The sequence below is a fragment of the Drosophila hydei genome, unplaced genomic scaffold (assembly GCF_003285905.1).
Source record: "Drosophila hydei strain 15085-1641.00,03,60 unplaced genomic scaffold, DhydRS2 tig00008114-arrow-pilon, whole genome shotgun sequence".
Classification (NCBI taxonomy): Eukaryota; Metazoa; Arthropoda; class Insecta; order Diptera; family Drosophilidae; genus Drosophila; species Drosophila hydei.
Genome location: NW_022045827.1, coordinates 4305488 through 4328899, shown reverse-complemented (window position 1 = coordinate 4328899; position 23412 = coordinate 4305488). Strand labels below are relative to the sequence as shown.

Here is a 23412-nt window from a genome sequence, read left to right as displayed (position 1 = left end):
AAAAAATAGAAGAAGATTGGCAATAAAATAAATCTTATGACAGAAACTTATTAAAATTCCAATCATGCTTACGGCGAACAGCGAACTCAACATGTCGAGAGTAGAAAATGAAATAATATATATATATATATATATACATTGCTTTTCAAGAGGCTGTCGCCTGGAATGTTTTCAATTTGAATATTGACAACGCACTTGTCCGGCATTAAGGCAGCTAATCCCAGACTCAACTCATTTCAATATTTTCACGATTGGTCGCATAGCGCAGAATAAAGAGGGAAATCAAATTTGCTTGACATATTTTATGGCAACGCGTCCAACATTGTCTACACTTATCTGCTCAAGAGCATGGCAAAAATCAATCAATTACATATGTATGTATACACTTTACATTTGAATATAAATATATATCTAACAGCACTTGTCCAGCCCAAATTGTAATAGCGTAAATAATGTAGGGGCAAGTGGCAATGGGCGTGTCATTGCCAACTGCCTGATTATAGAGAACAACAGCATGGGGAATTACGAATCCCAAAATATTGTTCTGATGACTTTTGAATATAAATATGATTTTTAATCAAAATAGCTTCAATTTTTAGGGTTTTAAAAAATATTTCAAAATACTTGTCGTAAGGGGAGGAGAGGTTCATGAGCTACTGCAGTACAGCTACTTCAAACTGCTGCCACAGGCAATCTCTTTATCAATAACTAACATATTTAAAGACACTTTTAAAGAATATTTTCGCAGTTGCAGAAATATCAACTGCATTTAAGGAAAAAGACATACTTAGTCTTAAATAACTATAATTAAATGAAAATCGTAGGTTGAGCTCGTAGTTTGAGCTAGAAAAGCTGAATAAAGCTCTATCAGTTATTATATTTATGCATTCAAGTCAGCATCTAATAGCCAAAAACATTTGCTGAACTTTGCGCTTTTCTTCATAGTATTATCTTCATGTATTAGTTGCATTGTATTTTCTATAGTTTTATGTGTTAAATTTTCCTCTTACGAGTTTTAATAAAATTAATTAAAGTTCTGATAACATGGCAAACATATATATATATTATGCCATGACGAAATGTAAACATAATCAAAGTGAAATGTTTGTTTTAATTAGAATAATTTTCTTTTTGATCTCATTAACTGCATTTTATAATGTGCAATGCATTTTGAGTAATAATTAAAACCGAATTAGCATATTTGAAATTTTTTTTATTTGTATTTAACTATTTAAATATAAAAATTTCTCAAAATATATTTAAAATTTTTGTTTTGCTCTTATTAGATTTTTGTTAAAGTATCTAAATTAATATTTTGAATAAAATATATAAAAATTGATATTTTGATTTAAATATTTAAAAATTTATATATTGCTAATAATCAATATAAAATTATAAATTTCTTAAGATTTCCAATAATGTAGTAAATACATTTATTTATACATTAAATTTACGTTATCTCTCGTGAAAGTGTTAGTTTCTGTTGAATCTGGGAAATGTTATAAAAAATGCAAAATGTTGATTGAAAATTTTAAATTTTTATGTTAAGCTGATTTTTCAAAGAATTCGGCGAGCTTGTACCAAACTTCAACAGGGAATCATTATGGCTGGCAGGAAGGACAGCAGCTGCTGTAAATTTGTCGAATCTATTAGCATAAAAAGCGAAGCTCAAGATAAAATCAAACTTATGCTGACGATGTTGTCAACAAGGCTAACAACAAGGCAACTGTGCCAACAACAACACCAACAACAACGAGCTGCTGTAAACAAATGATAATAACAACAAATTGCGTGGTTTTTCTTGGCAGCAAGAGAAACTTTTTATCAGAAATAAAAGATAAAAGTCTTTGTTTTTTCTTTTAGCTTGCAGCATGCAACGATTTTAGTCGTGTTTTTGTTTTTTTTTTTTTTTTCAATTTGTTTCATTAGTTGTTATTTAAATTGTTTCAAAGACTCGTATCGCCTGGTCTTGACTTAACTTCTGACTCTTGTCTGCTGTCGACATAAACAAGTTGAGGTTCTTCTCGTTGCGCAATGTGTTTACAGTTGGGCAACATATTTCCTTTACGCTCACATATTTCAGAAAGGTTTTCCGTTTTGTTACTTGCTTTTGTTATGCTTCCACTCTGTCGATTATCTGACTCGATTTGTTTTCATTTCTCTTGCTCACTTATTGTTATTTCTAAATCTTTTTGCTTTTCATATTTGCAAACTGTTTTCTCGTTTAGTGGTTTCAGTTAGCTTGATAAGACCAACATGAAGTGTCGCCTGCGTTGATGCGTTTTACAATTAAATAAATTATTTAGTCACCCTTGTTTAATTTGTCCTGCGTCTTGTTTGATGGCTCAAGTCCTTGACAATCATCATTTGCATTAGATTTAATTAGCATTCTTTAAGTTCCCTCTTTTCTGTCTTTGTTGTCTTGGCCACTCGAGGGCGCCAAATGAGTGCTAATAAAAGTTGAAAAGTTCTAGAAGTTTCATTGACTTTGTCTCGTCCTTACGCCATTTAAGCGCTTTTAATGATGCTGGCCTTTTTTAAAGTGTTAGCGCATTGCGAATTGCACCTTTTACAGTTTGTCCCTGACACATTTCGGGCTGCGGCTGCTGCCATTGAGGCTTGGCCGACAACATTTTATTAGGAAAAAACATTGAAAAAGTTGTCGTAACTTTTTTTACATGAAAAAAAATGCGAAAAATGAAAATTTTTTCGCTTTCGTTGAGTTATGGCAGCCGTTAAAAATATAAAAAAAAAAATTAAACAAAAGGCTGATTGAATCGGAGTTTCAAGGGTCAATTTTAATTGAATTTTAAATTAAAATTAATTCTTATTGATTTCTAAATAATTTTAAAAGAAACTAAAATGTCAGTTTGAATGTAATTATATATAAATTTTTCTTTTCATATATTTAATTAAAATTATTCTTCTCACTTGTTTTTTCTTAATTAACTTAACCATAAAATTTCCACTTTCTTGCCTTTAACCAATTTTTTACTTAATTTCATTAGTTTCAATTGGCATACTTTTACCATCCAGTGGCTATATACATTATTATACATATATACATAAGAAAATAAGTTAGGCTTATGACCAAACAAATAAGCAAATTGTGTTCACTTATGCACAAGCATAGACCCTAAGCATTTATCTCGCAACACAAATTTCTTTTAACGCCTGCTTCAAGATTCAATAGACTTTAATCGAAGCTTAATATTATCTTTTTTATATTTCTTTTTCGCACATAATCTGGCCAACGTGCGCCATATGCGGCGTATGCGTGTTTTTCTCTGCTGAGTATACGGGTTAATCGCATGTTGCATACTTACAGGCGCAATCGGTTGGAAAGAGCATTTTTCGCTTATAAATTTATTTTTATTGTGTCAATCGACTCTTGATTGCAGCTGCCAGCTGTTGTTAATATTCATAACGGGCACTGCTTTAAGAATTCGGAAATATTTTTTATTGTACTTGAAAACCTTGGATTATTACTTTATTATCTTTAAATTATTTAACTTTTATTTGGAAGCAACTTTTTCTGACATTTATTTCACTGATTAGATTATTATTGAGTAATGTGCAGTTTCTGCTTTTTTTGCGTTTGGATTATTTAATTAGTTTAGTAATTTAATTGTTTTCATATGTGTGTGCTAAGTCTTATCGCTGTGCCTATGCTTTAAATTCCTATTAAAGTTGTTCACTCTAGAGGCTGAAATGCTTTTGGATACCCGCCAAATCGAACCGCACACTTTGAAAACCGACAATGGACTAAAAGTGGCAAATGTCTTGTGGCAGCTTATGTAGTTGAAGTGCTCGATGATGGCCTAACAGCCTTGTTGCATGCGGCAATACTGGGAAATTTCCCAAAGGAAGTAACGAACAAGTTGCAAGCCAACATTTCGTCTGCAACATGTCGTACAACGGCTCGTATTTGTATGTGCGGTTTGTAAATTAGTAGGCCTACGTCTCAGATCTTAACTCTTACGTGGGCCATCTCACTAAACTCTGGCAGCTTAGCTTTTAAGCATATTATGTAATTGATATCTGTGTTGCCAAGTGTCTCCTATTGTATTTGCCCCTTTAGCCAACTGTAACGGTTCACTTATTACCCACGCAAGCTGCCAGCTATGAGGTTGTCAAAGATTTCTCTTAACTAAATAAATAAATAAAAAATAAATAAATATTACGATTCATTGTAAATAATATTTGAAAATAATTTTACAGTTTTGACTTATTTTGAAAATGTTAAATGAAAACTCTGGAAGATTTTTGTTTTGTATTTTTTTATTATAATATTCGCTAATATTCTCTTTTATTTGCAACTACCAAGCGTTCTTTGTTACCCAGTAAGTTAAGCGGGTTATGCATAAGAACTGTTAAAGCTTAGGTGATGTTTAGGCTTATATTGATTAACATATGGACAAATGATATTTGTTAGAAATTTCATGTTAAATCGCCCTAAAGCGAAGGTCTGCAGGCTGTAATCATGTTAATTGCTGCCTGATAGGTTGAGGGGTAAATAATTTCGACGATTATTTGTTCAGCTCAAGTATCGATTGCTGGGCTTGCAGACATGTTCGATGAACTGTTGGCATGTATTTATATCTTTATGTGTGCAGATCGATTATATGTGCGTTAAGCAGTCTTCTGAGCTGTGTTGACTGAACCATATGATGTTGTTTCCCATAAGTGCAAATGGAAGCTCTAAATGCAATTTAGACTTATTTTGTAGAGTCAATGTGGTATTTAGTCTTAGTATCTAGTTTTCCATTTATTTTGTTTATTCTCTTTTTTGAACGCAATAAATTAATTCGGGGTTTTGAAAAAATTTAAATTTATTTTATTTACTTATGTTTTTAATTTATTTGATATCTTAGATTTATATAAAAAATGTTATAATTAAGAGTATTATAGAGAAATAGCTAACACATTCTGATATTAAGAACTTAAGAGCGTTTAGTGTTGCTCGGGAATTTTAGTATAACAATTTCTTTAGTATGAAACGTTAATCATTTTCAAAAATATGAGGCAGAAAAACTGTCAGATTATTGCCTCTACGGTTTAAGCTAAGCTTTAACTCTAAAGTGCAGTTAAAGAAGTTTGAATATATGTATGTTTAATCCCTGGACTGCAGGCGCTCAGATATTTAATGAATGAATGTATGCAAATAGCATTGATATGTATGGGTAGGAGCATATCGTGGCGCAGTGTCTAATCCAAATTCAATTGCTTAATCTGGTGTGACAGACGGCGACTGGCGAGCGACGTTGAAAGATGCTTGATGGACTGACGGGTGGCTGGCTGGCTCGAGGGTGGGCCGATGGCTCTCAACAAGCTTAACGCATCAGGGCATTTGCTTGAGTTAGCTATTGAATTACGCAGATAACTAGACATACATACATCATTGTATACAAACATATACATATATATGTATACATGCAGACACAGCACTCTGATGTGTCAACATATCATGTTGCAATTGGGTTTCGGGCGCTAAGTAAGTTGTACTTGTAGTTTTATCCGTGCACGAATGTCAAATGGAGCTGGCTAAGATGCTTACATAAAGTCACACTGTTGACCCTTTCATTTTGAGCAGAGCTGCTCTTCACTCAAGTTTTATGTGTGCACAGATTTTTATTGTGTGACCGAGAGAAGAACGTGCTCCAAAGCTGCGTTGTCTTAAGCACATTTTGTCTTTTCAGCTTAAAAGCTTCTTTTCTTTTTTTTTAAGATATTAATACCCAGGTTTATATATCTACAGTAACGTGTCTTTATAGACGTTCACTTCACCTTTGCTATAAACATGTGTTAATTAATTAAAACGTGTGCGTTGGCATTTAAGGATAACAAATACTCAAAGAGTGCTGCAGTGTGGTTTAATTAGTACGGATGACAGGATGTGTGAATATTCAGCTTTATTAACTCCATGCTCTTTGCATAAAGTCAGAGCGCGGTTGGCTTTGAAAACATTTTTTCAATTAGCCCAGCGAGTGGCATCTGGCACACAGGCAGCTAATAATGAGTTGACAAATATCAGATGCCAGCCGAATTTTCGCTTTTATGTGAAGTTCTTTTTGAGGTGGGACAAAGCTTTGGCTCACTCGCGTTGCCTGCGATACGCAGTGAAAATTGCTTTTTTGCTTTGTCGTCAGCATTTTCAGCTTTTTCCATTGTCATAAACAATAAGCACTGAATGTGCAATATGAATATTATTATTCTTATTGTTAACATTCTGCTTGAAAGGAGCCAGAAGACAGCAAGAGGAATTGCGAAGGTTTCCTTAATCATAACTATATATATACATATATATATATATATATATATATATATAAAATTAATAACAAGCAATCCTTACCTAGCCATGGCGTAGCACAATTGTTTCTTAAGCCACCAAATCAGCTGCAAAGAAATTTAATATGAAACTGCAGCTACATATGGTTATTTATCATGCAAGCTCAGGCAGTATATAAGAAACTGAATTCACTCACTTTTTCTATTAATCGAATACTTTTTATACAGAATGCATTTAACTGTCAGCACAATATATTTGATCCTGTGCCTGGTCAACTTGGCAGTGGCTGGCAAGAAGTACAAGGAATATCATCTGCCTGCCAAATATTCAAGCAGAGACGACGTGATTATTGAGCCGTTCCTGCAGACCACGACTACCAAAATTGAGAAAGTGACATTCATAGAAAATACGGTGGAAAATGTTGAACATGTTGGACTTCCCGATGTCATTGAAACTTCATCTATGCGCATGGAAACGCTGTTGAGAAAGGTATTTAGCAATCGATTTTCATGTACATGCTCAGCCATAACTATTTTCCTTAGATGAAACTGGACTCTTTCGCCCAAAAGTGTCTAAAAAAGGGCAGAAGCTGCCTGCATATGCTGGATTGCTGCTCAGTCAACTGCTCACGATTGTTGAAAAGGTGTGCGTAGTATAACGAATGAAATTCCAAGACTCTTTCTGTACTTTATAACTGAAAAAACAAAACCATATACTACTCTGAAAGTGCAGTAGTGCAGCTGTTACTCTACCTACGTATTCTAAATGTTGTTATTCGTGTTACAAATAGGCTACATTATGTAAACATATGTGAACTGCAACGAAGCGTGCAATAGAAATAAAGCTGAAAATTGAACTTAAGCTAAATAGACAAATCAAATAAATACAACATTTGTTGGAAATTTCTTAAAAATCACCCTTTGTAAGCAATGCAAACTTAATATTAAGTATACGCTATGTACACTGATATTCAAGACTGAAACCGTCTCTGCTTTCCTTTATTAGCTGGATGGCAGAGCACAAAGCGTTAATGGCAAGCGGAAATGGTGTGCAAATCAAGTTTTATGGCCAACAGGGACAACGTACATTGAATGCCCATTCAGATGGACGCAATGGGCCAAGCAGCTGGCGTATGATAATCAAGACAGGTCGGACCAGAAAATGCATATATAATGGGCGAATAAGCTGAAGTGTGGAGTACATGAAAATTGTGAAGCAGCTGCTGCTGCTGCTGTTGCAGATGAGTGGGCTAGGGAAACATACACTCGTATTTCAATTGTGCCAGTTCGGGCAACAGTTTTATAAATTAATAACAATAATTTATACACAGCAGTGAGTACAGCAAATCATAATAAATTCAGTAAAACTTTCAACATGCACAACTAGAACTACAATTACAGCAACAATAAGTTGCATTTGGGTCCTAAGTCGACAATTCTCACCCGCCGTGCTCTGTTGCCTTGCCTAGCCTTGCCTTGCCTTGATTTTCCATGTAAATTTATAACCATCCCCCTGTTTGGCATTGCTTGGGGTTTGGCTCAGTGTGAAAAACTTGTTTATGAAAGCGAAAAATGAGCGCTTCGAGTTAGTTGTTGTTGCTTATGGGTTTTCTTTCTATTTTTTTTTCGTTTTGCTGCACCCCCGCACCAATGTTGCCACAATAACAACACGTAAATCTGGCACCAGCTGACAAGCACTGAGTTTTCTCTTGTTATGCCTCTCGGCAGCCCGTGGCGCAGCTCAAAAGTTGAAAAACCCAGCCCAGCTCAGCCACACCCGGATCTAGCGCAATCCCATTCATTGAAATATTAATGCTAATGGCTAGAGGGAAACATTTGCTGATTGTGTTCTCCAGTTTGAATTTTGTGCGGTATTTCGGCTCGAGCCCAGCACCAGCCATAGCTGCCAGGCAGCGCCCTGCTATGACGAGTTTTCCAATAAATTAATGAATCTTGCAATAGCTGCTGCAGTTGCAGTTGCAGTTGCAGTTGCAAGCAATTTCCGGAGCACATGCCAAGTATCGACAGCCAAAGAAGATCTACAACAAGCGCCCAGCCATGTTGTGCATGCCAAAGTGCTTCACATAATTTCTAATGTTCCACAAATATTGATGAAAAACTTTTTGCCTACTAGCTGCTGCCCCATGTGCCATTGAGCGCACGGCTCAATCATAATATGCACACAAAATTCATAAGTTTTTGATGAAGAAATTGATGAAATTACATTGCAGTGTTTCTAATTGGCCACATTCCTTAGAAGCTAAACAAAATGTATGAGTATTTGCATTTGCAATTGTGAGAATAACCCAACTCTTTTCTCTTTCGTTTAGCCACACTAATTCCACAAAATTGTATGTTATTGCAGCCTGGGCAGAAGTCTGTGAGCTCAGTGATGGAAATATATGGATATTTAAAGTAAGTAGAATGCTAACTTTGCAGTAAATATTTTTTATTGTTCTGACTTTGCATTAAATAATTTTCTGTAAAAAATGCTTTTGATTTGATACCTAACAATTATTTGTCATATTCCATGCTCACTTCATTATGGCATTGATAATCATCACTTGAGGCCTTCAAGTGGACTGTGGACTGTTGAGCATCGCCAACAACTGAGTACTTCAAACACTTGTGACCTATGATCTTAATACTCATAAGCCATTAGATAACAATTTTAAGTTCAGCCCAAAGTGTAGTAAGTCGTATGAGTAATCATCATAATCAATTGTTGTTCAATCTAGTAGCTCAATCTAGTTCTTCTAGTCGCTTGGAGTATCAAATATTTAGTGACAATTCGCCATGAAGAGTTGTAACTCATATGGCACAATTCAGCACAGATCGCTTCAGCTCGCTCATATGAGTGCAGCAACGATCGCTATTCACATGCACTCCAAATACATATTTTTGTGGCCACTGTTGTTGACTGACCAATTGAAGTTGCTTTTTGCTGTCTTTTTTAAAGTTTACACAGAGTATCCTCAAATGTCACTGGTGTACATGTTTTGTGTTTTGTGTTTTGTTACTTGGCACTCAAGTGCGACAAGGCCACATTAAAATGGCTGACCAACAACCGCACGGTCACGTGCCGGCGAGTAAGTTGGGCAACTTGTGCTCCACTAAATAGAGTTGAGTGAAGTAACATAGTGTCAAACATCAGCGCTCTAAATGGCTAAGTCGAGGGACCATGACAAGCAGTGAGAGTCGTAAAGCTGGCATATCTTGACTGCTGCTCTCGGAGTCACCTGCAGCAACTCTAAAGGAAAGAAAAACTGTTCAAGTTTCAGTGCCAAAAAGTATGCTGCACACTTTTATGGACGAACGCATCAAGTAATTGAATTTTGATGAATTCTGTTTTATAACATAGTTGTTAAGAATTCAAAAGCCGCCTCCAGCTGCTGCTGTCGTCGACGTCGTCTTACACATTCGCATCATTTTATAGCTGGCCCCTAAATTTGTATAAAAAATGCACAATTGCCGCCAGCTGTGGCCTGTGAGAGACATCAAACTGGAAACTTTAGTTGTCGGACTGCCGAAAACCTTTGCCAGCTGCTGTCGCAACTCCGTGCGGATCAAGTCACGTGACATTTGTCAGCGCTCCTAAGTGCACATCAGTAGGTGTAAAAGTTTTCGCCAAAGTTCACGAATCTTGGCTCATTTTAATGAGCTTTTGCAGCAAAATTAAATGGCAGACAAAAGTTTTTATAATTAGCCCTAGGATTAGTTTAGCCATAAGGAAACTAAAACCGGCAGCTGCAGCTGAAAAATTTCCTCTGCCAGATTGATGCAAGTCGCATTTTCCGTAAGTTCGCCTTCCAAAATAATATATCAAATTAAAATGTATCAAAGCATTTTTAAAAAGTCTTGAAAAGAGTTAGACCTAGTCTCTCTGGGTAAACTTTCTAAAAGCAGCCAACTAACATTTATTCACTAAGAAAATGTTCGGCAAGCACGAATGAATTTGACAGTCAAGTAAAATGTTGTAAAGTTTGCCTTGGCTTGCCTAAAACATGAAAATTTACCTAATTAGCCTAGTTTATTTCACCTGATGACAGAGATAAGAGGAGAAGAGCTTTGACTCTAAATAACTTTTTAAATATTACTATAAATTATAAGTTGTTAGAGATATTTTTCATTTAAGCCAAATATGAATCTTATTTTTAACTAAGTTTGCAGATGACGGGGTTTTTAAAATATTTAATAATAATAATAATAACTATTTTTATTCAAGTAATTCTTCATTTAAACTCACTGTGAATCTGATTTATTGCCAAGTTTATTTTACCTGATGTCAGACGTCAGAATATATAATGTATAGAATATATAATATACAGAAATATATTTTTGAACTTAGGAAATATGTATTTATACTCAAAAAAAAAATGTTTTTAAAATATGATCAACAAATATTTTTTTATTTAAGCTATTCTTCATTTAAATACAATATTAATTTAATTTTTAACAAAGTTTATTGTTCCAATTGACAGTATTCGGATTATATATACCAGAGCATATTTTACGGATTTTTTGTTTAAGAGTTCTTTGGCTCAAAAAAGTGTTTTTAAAATATAGTAAGAAAATTTAAGCTATTCTTTATTTTATTGATCAGCTTTTTGAGGCTCATTTGCATTCCATTGGATATTTTATTCATGTTGGCATTGTTGGGCATGAAAACTACAATTAAATCCATTTTATCTGGTTTTTAATTTGAGAATTATTTTTGTATATATTGCCTCTTCGTTAGCTGATTTTTTTTGGTCGTGCAAATTAATGCCAATTGCAATTCGTAAAAAGGGAAATTCTTTTTATTCAACACGTGTGCGAGCGACAAACGCCCAATAAATTTGCATGTAAGAGACAGCAAGGAACAGGGAGCAAGGAGCAACGAGCAAGGAGCAAACAGTAACCAGGAAAAAAAGGACATTTACAAATTTAATTAATTCAATTGAAATGCGACTATACGACATGGCGAATTGCAATGTGAGTCCTCGCTCTATAATTTATTTGGCTCTCTTTTTATTAAATTCCCCTTTTCGAGGTTAATTTGGACTTCTGTTCTGTTATTGTTTCAGCTGAATTTTAATTGCAATTAAAGTTTAATTGGATTTGCAATAGGAACAAATATGAGTCGAGAGTAAACGAAATTAGGAGTGCAAAGAAATGGCTTCAAACAGATGATGTATGATGCAGGTATAGCCAACAGAATCCGCTTTAAATTTTAACAGTTTCCATTAAAAACAAACAATTTACATAGTGTAATTAATTTTCTATTAAATAGCAGCTCGAGTAATGCGTAAATGAAATAATAAAGGAAAAATTGTATTTTGCGCAGTAATAAATTAAATGAATTTACATTAATGCAAACGCTGTAAATTATATTGACACTATAACAAATGTCCGTCTGTCTGGCTGGCCGATAATTGAATGCATTATTGTTTCGGCGAGTCAATCAAGTAAAATAAAAACGAATTAAATACTAGGTACCGGACTAATTACCATTTAAGTTTCTGCCAGAGTTCAATAATCAACTCGCATTCATATTTATCTTAAATATTGCCGCTGCTCCCTTGTCTCCTAATGCAGCATTGCGTCAGATAGATGCAACAGATTATTATGCTAATTATTGGAGTGTTAATAATGAAGCCTCTCACTGCACACGAAGGCTGACGTCTACCTTTACCTGACATTCCCGACATGTAATTAGACAGTTAATTATCAGCTCTGTGTGATTTATATGCATTCGGATTCCATTTGCAAATGCAAATCGGCAAGGTAAACAGAGGAAGCCTATTTGGTGTAATTACCTTTACATTAGCTGCACACGCGCTAATTACTATGTGGGCATCATAAAGATCATAATACAAAGAGATGATATCGTAGAATTTCCCATTGTTAGTGGCAGTCGGGGCAACCTTTGTGTTCGACTTCGTTTACAATTAAGCGAAGCGCTAAATTGAGAAACCCTAAAAATGTATTGGCAATTAAACTGTGACTTTTAAGGATTCGACAGTTCAAAGCGAACCAAAAAACTTTTCATTTCTCATTAAAATCATCTGAGAGCCTACCTTAACGAATAACCAGTTGCTAGGCAGCCTCTGCATTTGCTTGGATAAGCACAACTTTAATTGTAGCTGTGCTCATGGCGACTATACCCTGGATTTGGGACTTAACTATGTTGGTTTCTCTCTGCGAAATTGATTGATAATCCCTTTCATTTGCACAGCTGCTTATCGAGTTAAGTCTTTCAATTCTGTAAAGTTATTGGCTGCAGCCACTTTTGGTTGCTTTAAGCAGTTTTCTGTGTTGAGCACTGTTTGGAGTAGGGTATCGTTGGAAGCAAGCTCGAGTGTCTTAACAATTAGTAGCCAAGATTGAGGCCTTGCTACAATTTAGTAAAAGGTTTTTAAGGTGATGTAAACTAATTTAAAAATAACTAAAATAAATAAATAGGTATAGATGTTGGGTCAGATATATATTCAAAATATCAAAACCTTTTGGAAAAGTAAAGTCTGATTCATGACTCATGATTCGCTCGTAAGTCTGTGCGGATTAAGCATATAGTATAGCAGATATATTCTATTCCCACTACAGGCACATCATTGTAGATATATTCTCTTCTATCTATAGGCACAGTTTTCATTCCGTCTTCTTCTCCTCGCCATAAAAGCCGAAGAAAACTGTGGCAAAAAAAATGTTTTTTCCTCTCTAAATTGCGCTCAACGACAAAATGCCCATTCAGCAACTTGACACTGCCTGATAAATGGTCAGAAATACAAAAAAATGAAAGAAAAGAGCGAGGAGGTAGACTTTTCAGTTTGAGTTTTTTTTTGTGTGCATGCAGCATGTGGATATTATCGGGCGAGCAACCTACGCCTCATTGAAGTGAAAGTATTGCAACATATAAGCCAGACAGTAGCAATAACCATGACAGTTATGAGTTTTTCGCAAAGCGAATGCGAATCGAACGAGCTAGCGGTAGCTATTGAAATTAATTTGACGCTTGATATGGACTCTTGAAAGAAGAGAGAACATAAAACTCTAGATGCAATTTCGAATCATTTCATATAGCCTCGGAGTAATTCTTGTGCTTCATTGATTTTCATGGCCGCGCTACGAATGACAAAATATGACCACTGAAGGGCGTTGCCATCTGCCTGAGTGCTGTGGCACTCGACCATTAGCTGGGGCAATAATGAAAACCGGATAAGCTCATATGCGCAGACAGCCACTAAATCGCCTGAGTCAACACATCGTGTTGGACATAATATTGCATTTGCTTTCGGATCAAAATTAGCCAGGCCAAACAAAGATAATTGCCTGAGTGGCAGCCGGCCAACTGGCCAACTTGTTTGTGGCAGCAATTCGGGCACATTTCATGAAATCCTAACCAATGAACCCTAAAGCTTAATTCCCACTGAGTTTCATTCATTCAAGTAGCAATGCAATTTTCTAGCATAATAATAAGTAAAGACTTGAACTTGATATTCGACAGATATCTGGTGCAACAATTACATCAAAAAAGTCTGCAATATATTAAGGTTTTTAAAGTCTGACATTTATGTATTTTTTGCCTGCTTTGCTTACCTAAAAACTTGGTCCCAACTATGCAAATGACATAGATTAATTTAAAATTTAAATTGTTTTACATTAGTTTCCAGGTGTATTTAATTATATGCAAGTTGTTGCTGCAAAAATAAGTTGGACGAGATAAGTAATGGACAACAAATTCCATTTTAATTTATGTAGATTAGTGACATATTTTACTCTGAGTGCTTTTTATCTACATTTAGTAAGCTTTGTACTTTAAATATATGTATATGTATACAAATAAATATGTATATATGTATATATATGTATAAATATATATATTGTTATATATATGAGTTTCCTTTAGCTGCATAGGACAACTAAAAAACTTTTTAATATATCGCTGTATGTGTATGTATTTTGACCAGGATGTAGTCCCGACGTATTTTTATACGTATTTTCTTTGTGTAGAAGGAGAAAGAGAGAACCACGAAGAGCCACAAAGATAGAGAAAGAGCGCGAACGTGTTAATTAAATAAGCTAAAATGCTCGAGGCTCATAAAATCCAATCAGAAAATCGATGTCAGATAACGCAAAGGCAGCCAGATAATAAAAGATGAGCTTGAAATGATTGCAAATACATTATAGGATTTTCGCTGTATCAACATAATAAGGGATATGGTTTTATGACATATCTTTGCTGTTCTTGTTTCAGCAAAACATAAACAAAAGCTACACATTACTTTAAATACAATATAAACAATGATTAGTTATTTTAAAAAGCATGTTTACTATAACACAAATATTTAATTATATATGTATCTGATTAGTGATGAAGTTATGTTGCCCCAAAGGCATTCAAGAATGTTATTAGAGGCTTGTCCGAAATGAGTTTAAATAATTTAGTTGAATCGCCTTTAATCTGCACATGATACAAATAAATGTGTCAGAGCCGCTCACAATCTATGTCAAATTTATTTGTGTCAAAGTAACTGAGTACAATAGGAAATTGGCCACTTCAAGTTCGAACCCAAACGGCTTGAGTTTGAGTTGAGTTGGGCCATCGTTTGTGTGTGTGTGGCCTAATTTGGCATGTAACCAAAGTCATTAGGCATTGACTTTGGCTTTGGCTTTGGCTTTGCCAATGGCACAGCCTTTGGCATTGGCATTCAGGGGATCAATTCGTGTGTGGGAATGGCCATATCGACTGCAAAGACTCCTATAATCTTGGGGTACGCAACCCGTAACCCGAATGAACCAAACAATCTCACACATGTTTGCATTTAATCCACTTTTATTGCAGCTTTGGGGCATGCGACCCTCAGTTATTATGCTGATTGTGTTGACACACCCACACACACGCAGTGATTTCATTGTTTGTTGTGCGTTGTTGTCGAGCTGGATATTAAATATTTAAAGGGCTCTCAGGTTGTTTTTACCTTGACCAAACCGTCAAGCACACTCACTGTCTAAGCTAAATTTATAAAAATTCAATTTGATTTGTAAACACATTAAATTGTACCCGTACATGCCTAGAATGCCGATTTATAGGCCAAATTTAAATGCATTTAAATGTCAAACTCAGTCGTCGCTGTTGCTTGATTACCTCTGTGTGTCCGATAGTTTGGACAAAGTTTTAATTCATTCGCCAGCTGTCGGACCTTTCACCTTAATTTAATCAAAGCTGTTTGTCTGTTAGCCATTGACTGCCCCAAACTTTGCCCACAACTATGAAACTAAAATTCCATATGTCTAATTTTGGGAGTGCATAAAATGTAAAGCTTGTTGGCGAAGAAAAGTTGCTGGCTTTTTGGTATCAACTACAATCGATGAAGCCATTAAATATATATAGAGAACAGGTATTGCTTAGATGTGTGGATGAATATAGAAAAGTTTCCTGTGTATATGAATTTTTGTTTACAAAAAAATAAAAGTTTTAAAAAATGCTTTAATTCTAATAGAAGCAGAAAAGAAACTAAAAATAAAAATGAATTGTCATATTTTGGTTAATTATTGTTCTTATAATAATGAAAGTAATTTTAGAAATATTAAAATAAATATTAATGTTGAACGCGAACTGCTTATATTATCAGTATTTATGGCAGAAATTCGAATAATACTTTAAAATATTTTTTCTTTATTCGTTAATTTAGTTACTTGGCTATTTATAAAATTTCTTTTTTAAATTATTAATAAATATATTTATTTAATTCTTTTTTAATTTTTTTATTTATTCTTTTTATTTGACTTTAATTATTTTATACAAATTACTACATTTATTTTTCTCTCTTCTCTTATGTTAATAATCAAATTTAAATTGAAAATCTCAATGAATTCGTCCGAATCTAGTAGCCAAAACACATACGCTTAGGTTTCTTTATAAATTTATGTAAACAAAATTTTGGTATGGTATAATTTGGTCATGCAGCCCAATGAATCTAATCGAAGAACTGTGCTTAAGTCCCCTGACCTATTGGTCACTGGCAAATCAAACCTGAAAAAGTGCGACCTTAGCAAGGATACACAACGTATGCGTCAAGAAGGTGGCGAAAATCAACGCAAGTTAAAGAATCTGAATAGGCAATTCGAGCGTGATATCTTGCGTCTGGAAAACTCAATTAACAGTATGGACGTGTCCGACAAGACTGTAGCTACTGAATGGATAACCAAACTGAAGGCACGACCACCCAATCTGAATGAAGCACTTGCTCGAAATTATATTTTGACTCATCTTCTGCAATTAACACATCTGCAAATATTCAAGTGCAAACCATTTTGTCGACCGCCCCCTCAAAACTCGCTCTCGAAGATCAAATCAAGAATTGTAAGCTACGTAGACTTGAGCTATCCGATAAAAAAATACTATTAACTTTCAATTTTCTAGCCCACGATTTGTGGCAGAACGAACAACATTGATGATCTCTACGAAAATATAAGGGACAACGGCAAGTTCCTTAATAAATTACCCTTGCCACGTGATGGGGCGTTCTTCGTAATACATCTGCTACCAAATATATGAGTATTTCAATTAGTGACATTTGCAAAATGCACAATTTACTCAAATACAAAATATTTTTAGTTTTTAAAAATGACATTGATACCATATTAAACTCTAATCTTAAGCGAAAGCCTTATATCTCTAATTGGCAAATATCTAAGGTAGTTTATACACATTTTCTGTAAGATTGCTTTCACCTTCAACTGCAGCAACTGGAATGGAGCATATGTTGATTATTTAATCATAGTTTACATTTCCGGAATATCGAAGTTGGCTTCGTAAATATTAACGAACAATCAAACTCGCAATTATTTGGCTGCAAATATTTGCCGTCCCCATGGCCGGAGATACATGTGTGTGTATATATTTAGCATGCACTGTTTCCGGTTGATAGTTTGAATATTCAGTTCAAATCAGTATTTGCTGTGCACTGGAGCTTAGATGCAAAGTATTTTATAAAATAAAAGAAGCAATTGCTGCTGCTGTATCCTACATTTATTTAAGCATATGTAATTTTAGTTAACTACATATATCGATGGTTCTACAACTTTTTCAGTATATTTATTAGTTTGCTTGTAAGATCTATCAAAACATTTAGCTTAGCAAAAGGGAAAAAGTCGAAAAAGTCGTATTACTAATTGCAACTTTTAATTAAATATCGAGTTTCCATTTGAAGATACGCATCGAGTGCAATTTTGGTAAGAGTAATGGCCGTCTGGCCGGGTCCTTCCAATTCGATTCTGGCAAAACATTTCCGTTTTTGAAATATTGCTTTCCATTTCTTTTTGCTTTTTATATTTGCTTTTTTCTGGCTGGTTGGCCAAGTTGCGTGGCGGTGACCCAATGTAACCCACAGAGAGGTAGTCCCTTGTTGTTGTGGCTCTGCGTTGCACCCACTGGGAAACAGAGCGAAGATAAACAAACTGGCTTTAAGCAATCGATATGATACTGAATGTTTTCAACAACAAGAAACGAGCTTTATTTCTTCTTCATTTTCAGTCACAAATATTAATTAGCCTCAGAGTCAAATGACACGAGTGCTTAACTGACATCGCGCTAATCAAATGTCAATTACCTGCCCAGCTTCTCTTCAATGTCAGCAGTCACGAATGGGATTTTTGCAGCTTTCGGCGCCACACATGGTTCACTGACAGTTTTCCAATTGTGGAACTTTGGCATTCAACCTTTTGCGCTCGTTGGTTTTAAGTTTTTGACATTTTTCCACACTTGCCAGCGCGCCGACATGAACTTTGAAGGCAGGCTTCATTGTCTTCGTGCTCTTTTATATCGCGGCCTTAATGGAGTTTCGCCTCACATGTCTCTTTTGTTGGCTTACGTATTTCATAGCCTGATTGCTTGTTCCACAGAAAAGTTTCCTCCTGAAATATTCAGCTGACAGTTGCCAAATTTCTGCTAAATTAATTTTGAAAGTGTGCACGATGAACATATTTAAATATCACTGTTTAATACATGCCTCTAAGCTGACTTTAAATACATTAATTAACGAAAGTTAATTAATATGTAAATTGCCTCTGCCTTAAACAAATTGTCTTACTGGGCAAATTAAGTTTGATGCAAACTTATAGATACATATATAATTCTATTATTCTATTCCAATTCTATTATATATAATTCTATTACCGGTCAATCCGGATGGAAGTTCGACAACAGATCGCCTGCAAAGCATCGTAGAACTAACAGTTAGGCTACCATAAGAAAACAAATTTTTGTTGATAAAAATTATTTTTTTATTCAATACAGTTGGTTTTGATAGCGATACAAAATTATAAAGATTCTCCCATTTTTCAACAACAATTTTATAGTACATCTCCTCTATAGCCTTAAAAAAAGGCGTCAGCATTGGCAATTGCCATTTCATCGGAACAATATTTCTTTCTAGCAAGCATTCTCTTGAGTTCCATGAAAAAGTCGCTGGGCTCCAGGTTTGAAGAATGCGGTAGTAATTCATGGAAATTTGCCATCGTTTTCTTTGATTTGATTGTCTTGAGCAACACTTTCTTTTACTTCAAGTAGGGACGTTTTTCTTCCAGTTCCCTGTTGTTAAGCGAAGCCTTAGCTTCAACAATGTGTTTTCGCTAAAAAGCAATGAGCTATTAACGCAGAAAATTCTTTTTTATTGAAATTCTTCCAACTATTAAATGTTGCTTCATTCAAAATGCTCTACCCCACAAACAAGTAGAATAGCAGCTGAAATTAGAAATCACATAGATGTAATATTGCAGCATTGTGTGTGTGTTAGCCTATGAACTTTTCAGTCCTAGTTACCTCTACAACTGTGGACGATATTTTAGCTTTACTTCCAATACGCCACGCTCTGCTGAGGAGGTCATCTAAAATAATGGAATGAAAGTATTCCGAAGCAAAGAGACAGGAGAAGGGATTGTATACGGTGTATTGTGTTAACAGCAAAGTTTATAAATAATTTGTTGCTTTTGCAGCTAAATTTATACAAGCCGACGATATATATGAGCAGAAATCTGTAAATATTTGTTAATGAACAAACATTCTGTTCATCTTTCATTCAATGTTTGTATACCCATTTAGTCGTCCCTTAAATATACATTTTCCTGCTAAAGCATTAAATAAAGAAAACTTCTTCTTGTTCTCTTATATGTCCTTTCTAAGTATTTTGGCTTTTCGCTTTGTTTTCCTTTGCCTAGTTATATTTATGTTGGGTCTAAATCTAGCTCAGCTGTTTAGATAAGTGCAGCCTAAATTTGGGATTAAATTCATTTCGCTTACTCTACAAAGCTGTCGCACAAATATTTCACAGTCTTTTTTCTGTTTTCTCTGCTCTGTGGGCCCAGACCCAATTTCATTGCCAACAATTTGCAGTTCATTTTGGGCTTTCGCTTTCGCTTTGGCTTTGTTTTTTGTAAATTGTTTTGAAATGTAATTTTTTAGGCTTTTGTTCGCTTACCTATTTAATTTATACGTATTTTATTTACATTTGCTCTTCCTTTTTATTCATTTTATTTCAAGCCGCAAATTAGCGCAATCAATTTGAAAATACGTTCCATTTTCATTTGGCTTTGGCTTTAGGCATTCCGTGGGCCGACGTAATGAAATCAATTCGAATTTAATGCTGCCCAGTTCACAATTTGTTTGTTTCTTCATTGAAATTCGTTTCAAATTTATTTGCGGAATTTACGTCGGACGAAAACAAATTAAATTTTTGCACTTGCCACGAACCAATATTTATCTAGGCCTCAAAGGCTGTCTGCGCCTTCCAATTTGCTGTCTAGACTGCAGATGCAAAGCAAATCGTTATAACATTATTGAACTTTGCACAAGCTGCTGCTTAGAATAGAAAGGTCGTTTCCCAAAATAATCACTGAGAAAGCGAGAGGGAGAGAGAGGGAAGCAAATCGATTCTCTGATAAATTACAACTCATTATGAGTGTTAAAGCAATCGAAAGAGATTTACGCTTAGCAATGTCTGAATGTTGATTTAATAGTCAATCATTAAAGGTTCTGATTGTTCTTTATATTTTATACAAGTTTTGTATGATGACTTCTAGGCCACATGTTGCTGTTGCTGCTGATGCTTCCACCTTGACCAAAAAAGTACCTTGTGGCATGCCCGGGTAACAATTACAATTTAAACTTGGCAAAAACGAGTTTTTGGAAATTAATTTGCCATTTGCCATTTGCCATTTGCTGGTGTGGCACTGGCATCACGTAAATAGAACGCAACGTGGTGTCGCAAAAGGAGACGTGCCACTTCCTGCTTTGTTCTAGGAAGCATCTTGTTGCTTCTTCTCCGGCCCAGGCACATGTGGTTGAATGGCAATTTCAAAGTCATTAAGATGCGAGGGTAAAAGCTTCGGGAAAACGTTATTTGAACTCATATTAAATCTTTATGGCTTGCCACAAAGCCATCATTCATTTTTTCGGGCAGAGCGTTGCACGTGCCCGGCCATTCCATTAAATGTAGCATACTTTTTAGCGCTCGCTTCAAAATAATTGAAATCACCTGGTAAATGGCAAAGCTAAATTGCATTTTAATGAACGTTTTTGCCGCTGTTGCCAAAGCACAAAGAAATAAACAAACACAAGCATTTCCAACTGTCGAATGGACAACTGGGCAAACCCGTCTAAACAAGAGTTTATGCCCCAACCGGGCATCCTTCATTGTGTGTGTGCCTAGTTGATATTTGCTCTGAGCAAAGAGACAACACGACTGTCGACAAAAGCAAAGACTTCGGACTTCGATTCGAGCTGCTCTGCCATGCTAGTTAATGGAATTTTCTGCCACAGATGGACATCTGTGACACGAACGGCCTGAGGCCAAATGGGTTTTTTCTCTGCATATTTCAAAATTTGCAATCCTTTTATTTGCGGCAACAGAAAGGCGAGTACTTGAAGGCAATAGCCTAGGGTGTGTGCATATTACCAAATACTGCGTTGGTCAAAAGATGTTAAGCTAATTGCATATTTAATGCGAGCACTTAGAACGCCTCAAACCACAGAGCAATTAGTGCTGTCATTAAAAATGCAAAATAAATAATTCAAAAATAATTCGAAAATTTTCTTATTAGTTAATTTGCTTAATAAGATAAGTTTACAAATCCTGACAGGTAGCCAGCCAATTTGATCGACTCTTATATTATTCAATTTAAGCTTTAATTATAAATGATCTATGGCCACACCGTAATTCCAGTTACAAGTTTTGTTGTCGAAATTGTGCAAACAACTGGCAGCTGCCTGATTATTATTACAAGCGCCATTCCGCATGGCCAAATTGTAATTTGAATGCAATTTGCATTCAAAATGCAATCGAATTTTGTGATTAGAGCGCGTTTCATTTTGCAGCCAATATGGAAAAACAGGTGCAGCGCGAATGGGAGTGGGCTGCGATCATAGAGCTAACCAAGAATTTTTGTTTTACTTGATTAAGTGGCAAACAATAGATATAACTTTGTTGACGTTTTATTCTTTGCCAAACTTTAGTTTTTACTTGACATTATGATAAATGATGCGCTATAAATTCCTATAAAAATATCGTGCCTGAAGTTGACGGATTGGCTTTTCGAACGGCAATAAAAATATTCAACTAAAAAACTTTAAATTTATCGTAAGTTAAAATATTTTGAGAATTTAAAAATATATAAGTAAATTCACTTAAATTTCTCTTGTTAAAGCTCAACTTTGATTTCTCTCATATTTGGGGAAATGATTTATATTAATATTTAAAAGTCAACGCTTCAATTATTTCAATGCTTGCAAATATTTTCCTCGTTTCCGAATGCGAAAGAAGAAATGTTTTCCTTTGGAATTGAAAATGTTTTGATAACGAGCAACCGCAGACTGCAATTATAATTATTTTTTGCAAAAAATGTGTCGTTGTCACAACAATAAAAACCTCGCAATAATAACCAGCATTTTTATAAAAAACCAGAAGAAACCAAAGCACTGAAAATGTCGGCACATGACGGCAAACTGTTGATTTTTTTCAATTTTTTTTATTTTTATTTTTCCTTGTGCGTCTGACTTTTAAGTCTTTAATTCAGAACACAAAGTGACATTTTCTGTTGCTCTCGTTTTTATATTCTTGTTTTTTTATATATATTTGGTTGTCAAGTTTTTGTGCTATGCTCCAATCATTTTTGAATATTAATCGAGCGTGAGAAGTGTTCTCGTTGCCCCGCGAATCGAAGCGCGGAGGCATAAGCAGAGACAACAAACGCAGTATACGCAAAACGTAGCAGCATCTCTGTGAACGACTAACAAATGCTCTATATAAGAAATAATAAAAATCGAATATGTTATATGAACAGCAAATGTCTTCGAGTATATAAAGAGTAGTTACAAATTTGTATATTATATAAATGATATATAAAAAAATTTGTTTTTATTTTTTATATTATATTTTTTGGTTTTAATTATTGATATTTATATATATATATATATTATATATTTATTTTCAATATTTTAAAATGAAGCCAAATTTGTATGAATTACATTAGTAGGCGTTTAGGTTTAATATTAAAATGAATTTATGCTTAAAAAATTTTAAGGAATCGACTTTGACGTAATCTGCTGCGTGTGAGCTCTGGATTTGTATATGGATTTGTGAGTGTCTTTTGTGATTTCTTTCTAATGACTTCAATGAAATCTATTGCGCATAAAAATAATTCAAATAGACTTCATGTGCACAAGATATTTCTAAACTTGTGGAAATAATGCAGAGCTTTTTTGACTAACTGACACATAATTGCTTCATTTAATGATTTAGTCTTAAATATATTTAAATGATTTACCCAAAACTCAATTAGTTAATGCCCTTCAGCTACTCACATTCTGCCTTTAAGGCAACTTTTGCTGTTCATATTTAAATTCATTTCCGAGTACTGTTTGCTCGTGTGTTGTTGTTGTTTAATATAGCGAGGCTTCAACAGCATCCAGTTTGTCATACGGCTGATGTGCGGCATTCAGACTGTCAAGTGTCACTTATTGAAATGTCAATTACCATTTGCTTATGCGGCTCGAGTGTGGCTGTCCGGAACGTCAAAGGTTGTTTGTAACGTGTCAGGTGTAAGCAGCAGAGCTACAAACGCTGGTTTGGATAACAATTCACAGCG

General features: G+C 34.8%; 3 protein-coding genes across 5 annotated transcripts in view; 2 read left to right on the top strand and 1 right to left on the bottom strand.

Annotated features, from left to right (window-relative positions):
• Positions 1 to 12378, bottom strand: part of LOC111599494 — a 29049-nt gene extending 16671 nt beyond the window's left edge. For 2 of the 3 annotated variants that reach the window (XM_023315161.2, XM_023315163.2), the window contains exon 1: positions 3327 to 3462. The gene's annotated coding sequence lies outside the window, so the exon portion shown is untranslated. Of the gene's footprint in view, positions 1 to 3326; positions 3463 to 12347 lie in introns of those variants that run through there. The other variant, XM_023315162.2, reaches the window with a different exon arrangement.
• Positions 6510 to 7168, top strand: LOC111599495. Its single transcript, XM_023315165.2, has 2 exons — positions 6510 to 6778; positions 6832 to 7168. The coding sequence occupies exons 1-2, from the start codon at positions 6518 to 6520 to the stop codon at positions 6940 to 6942; spliced, it is 372 nt and encodes a 123-aa protein (XP_023170933.1). The 5' UTR covers positions 6510 to 6517; the 3' UTR covers positions 6943 to 7168.
• Positions 12379 to 16149: 3771 nt separating the features above from the next.
• LOC111599482 lies at positions 16150 to 16937 on the top strand. Its single transcript, XM_023315150.2, has 2 exons — positions 16150 to 16633; positions 16694 to 16937. The coding sequence occupies exons 1-2, from the start codon at positions 16232 to 16234 to the stop codon at positions 16826 to 16828; spliced, it is 537 nt and encodes a 178-aa protein (XP_023170918.1). The 5' UTR covers positions 16150 to 16231; the 3' UTR covers positions 16829 to 16937.
• The last annotated feature ends 6475 nt before the right edge of the window (positions 16938 to 23412 follow it).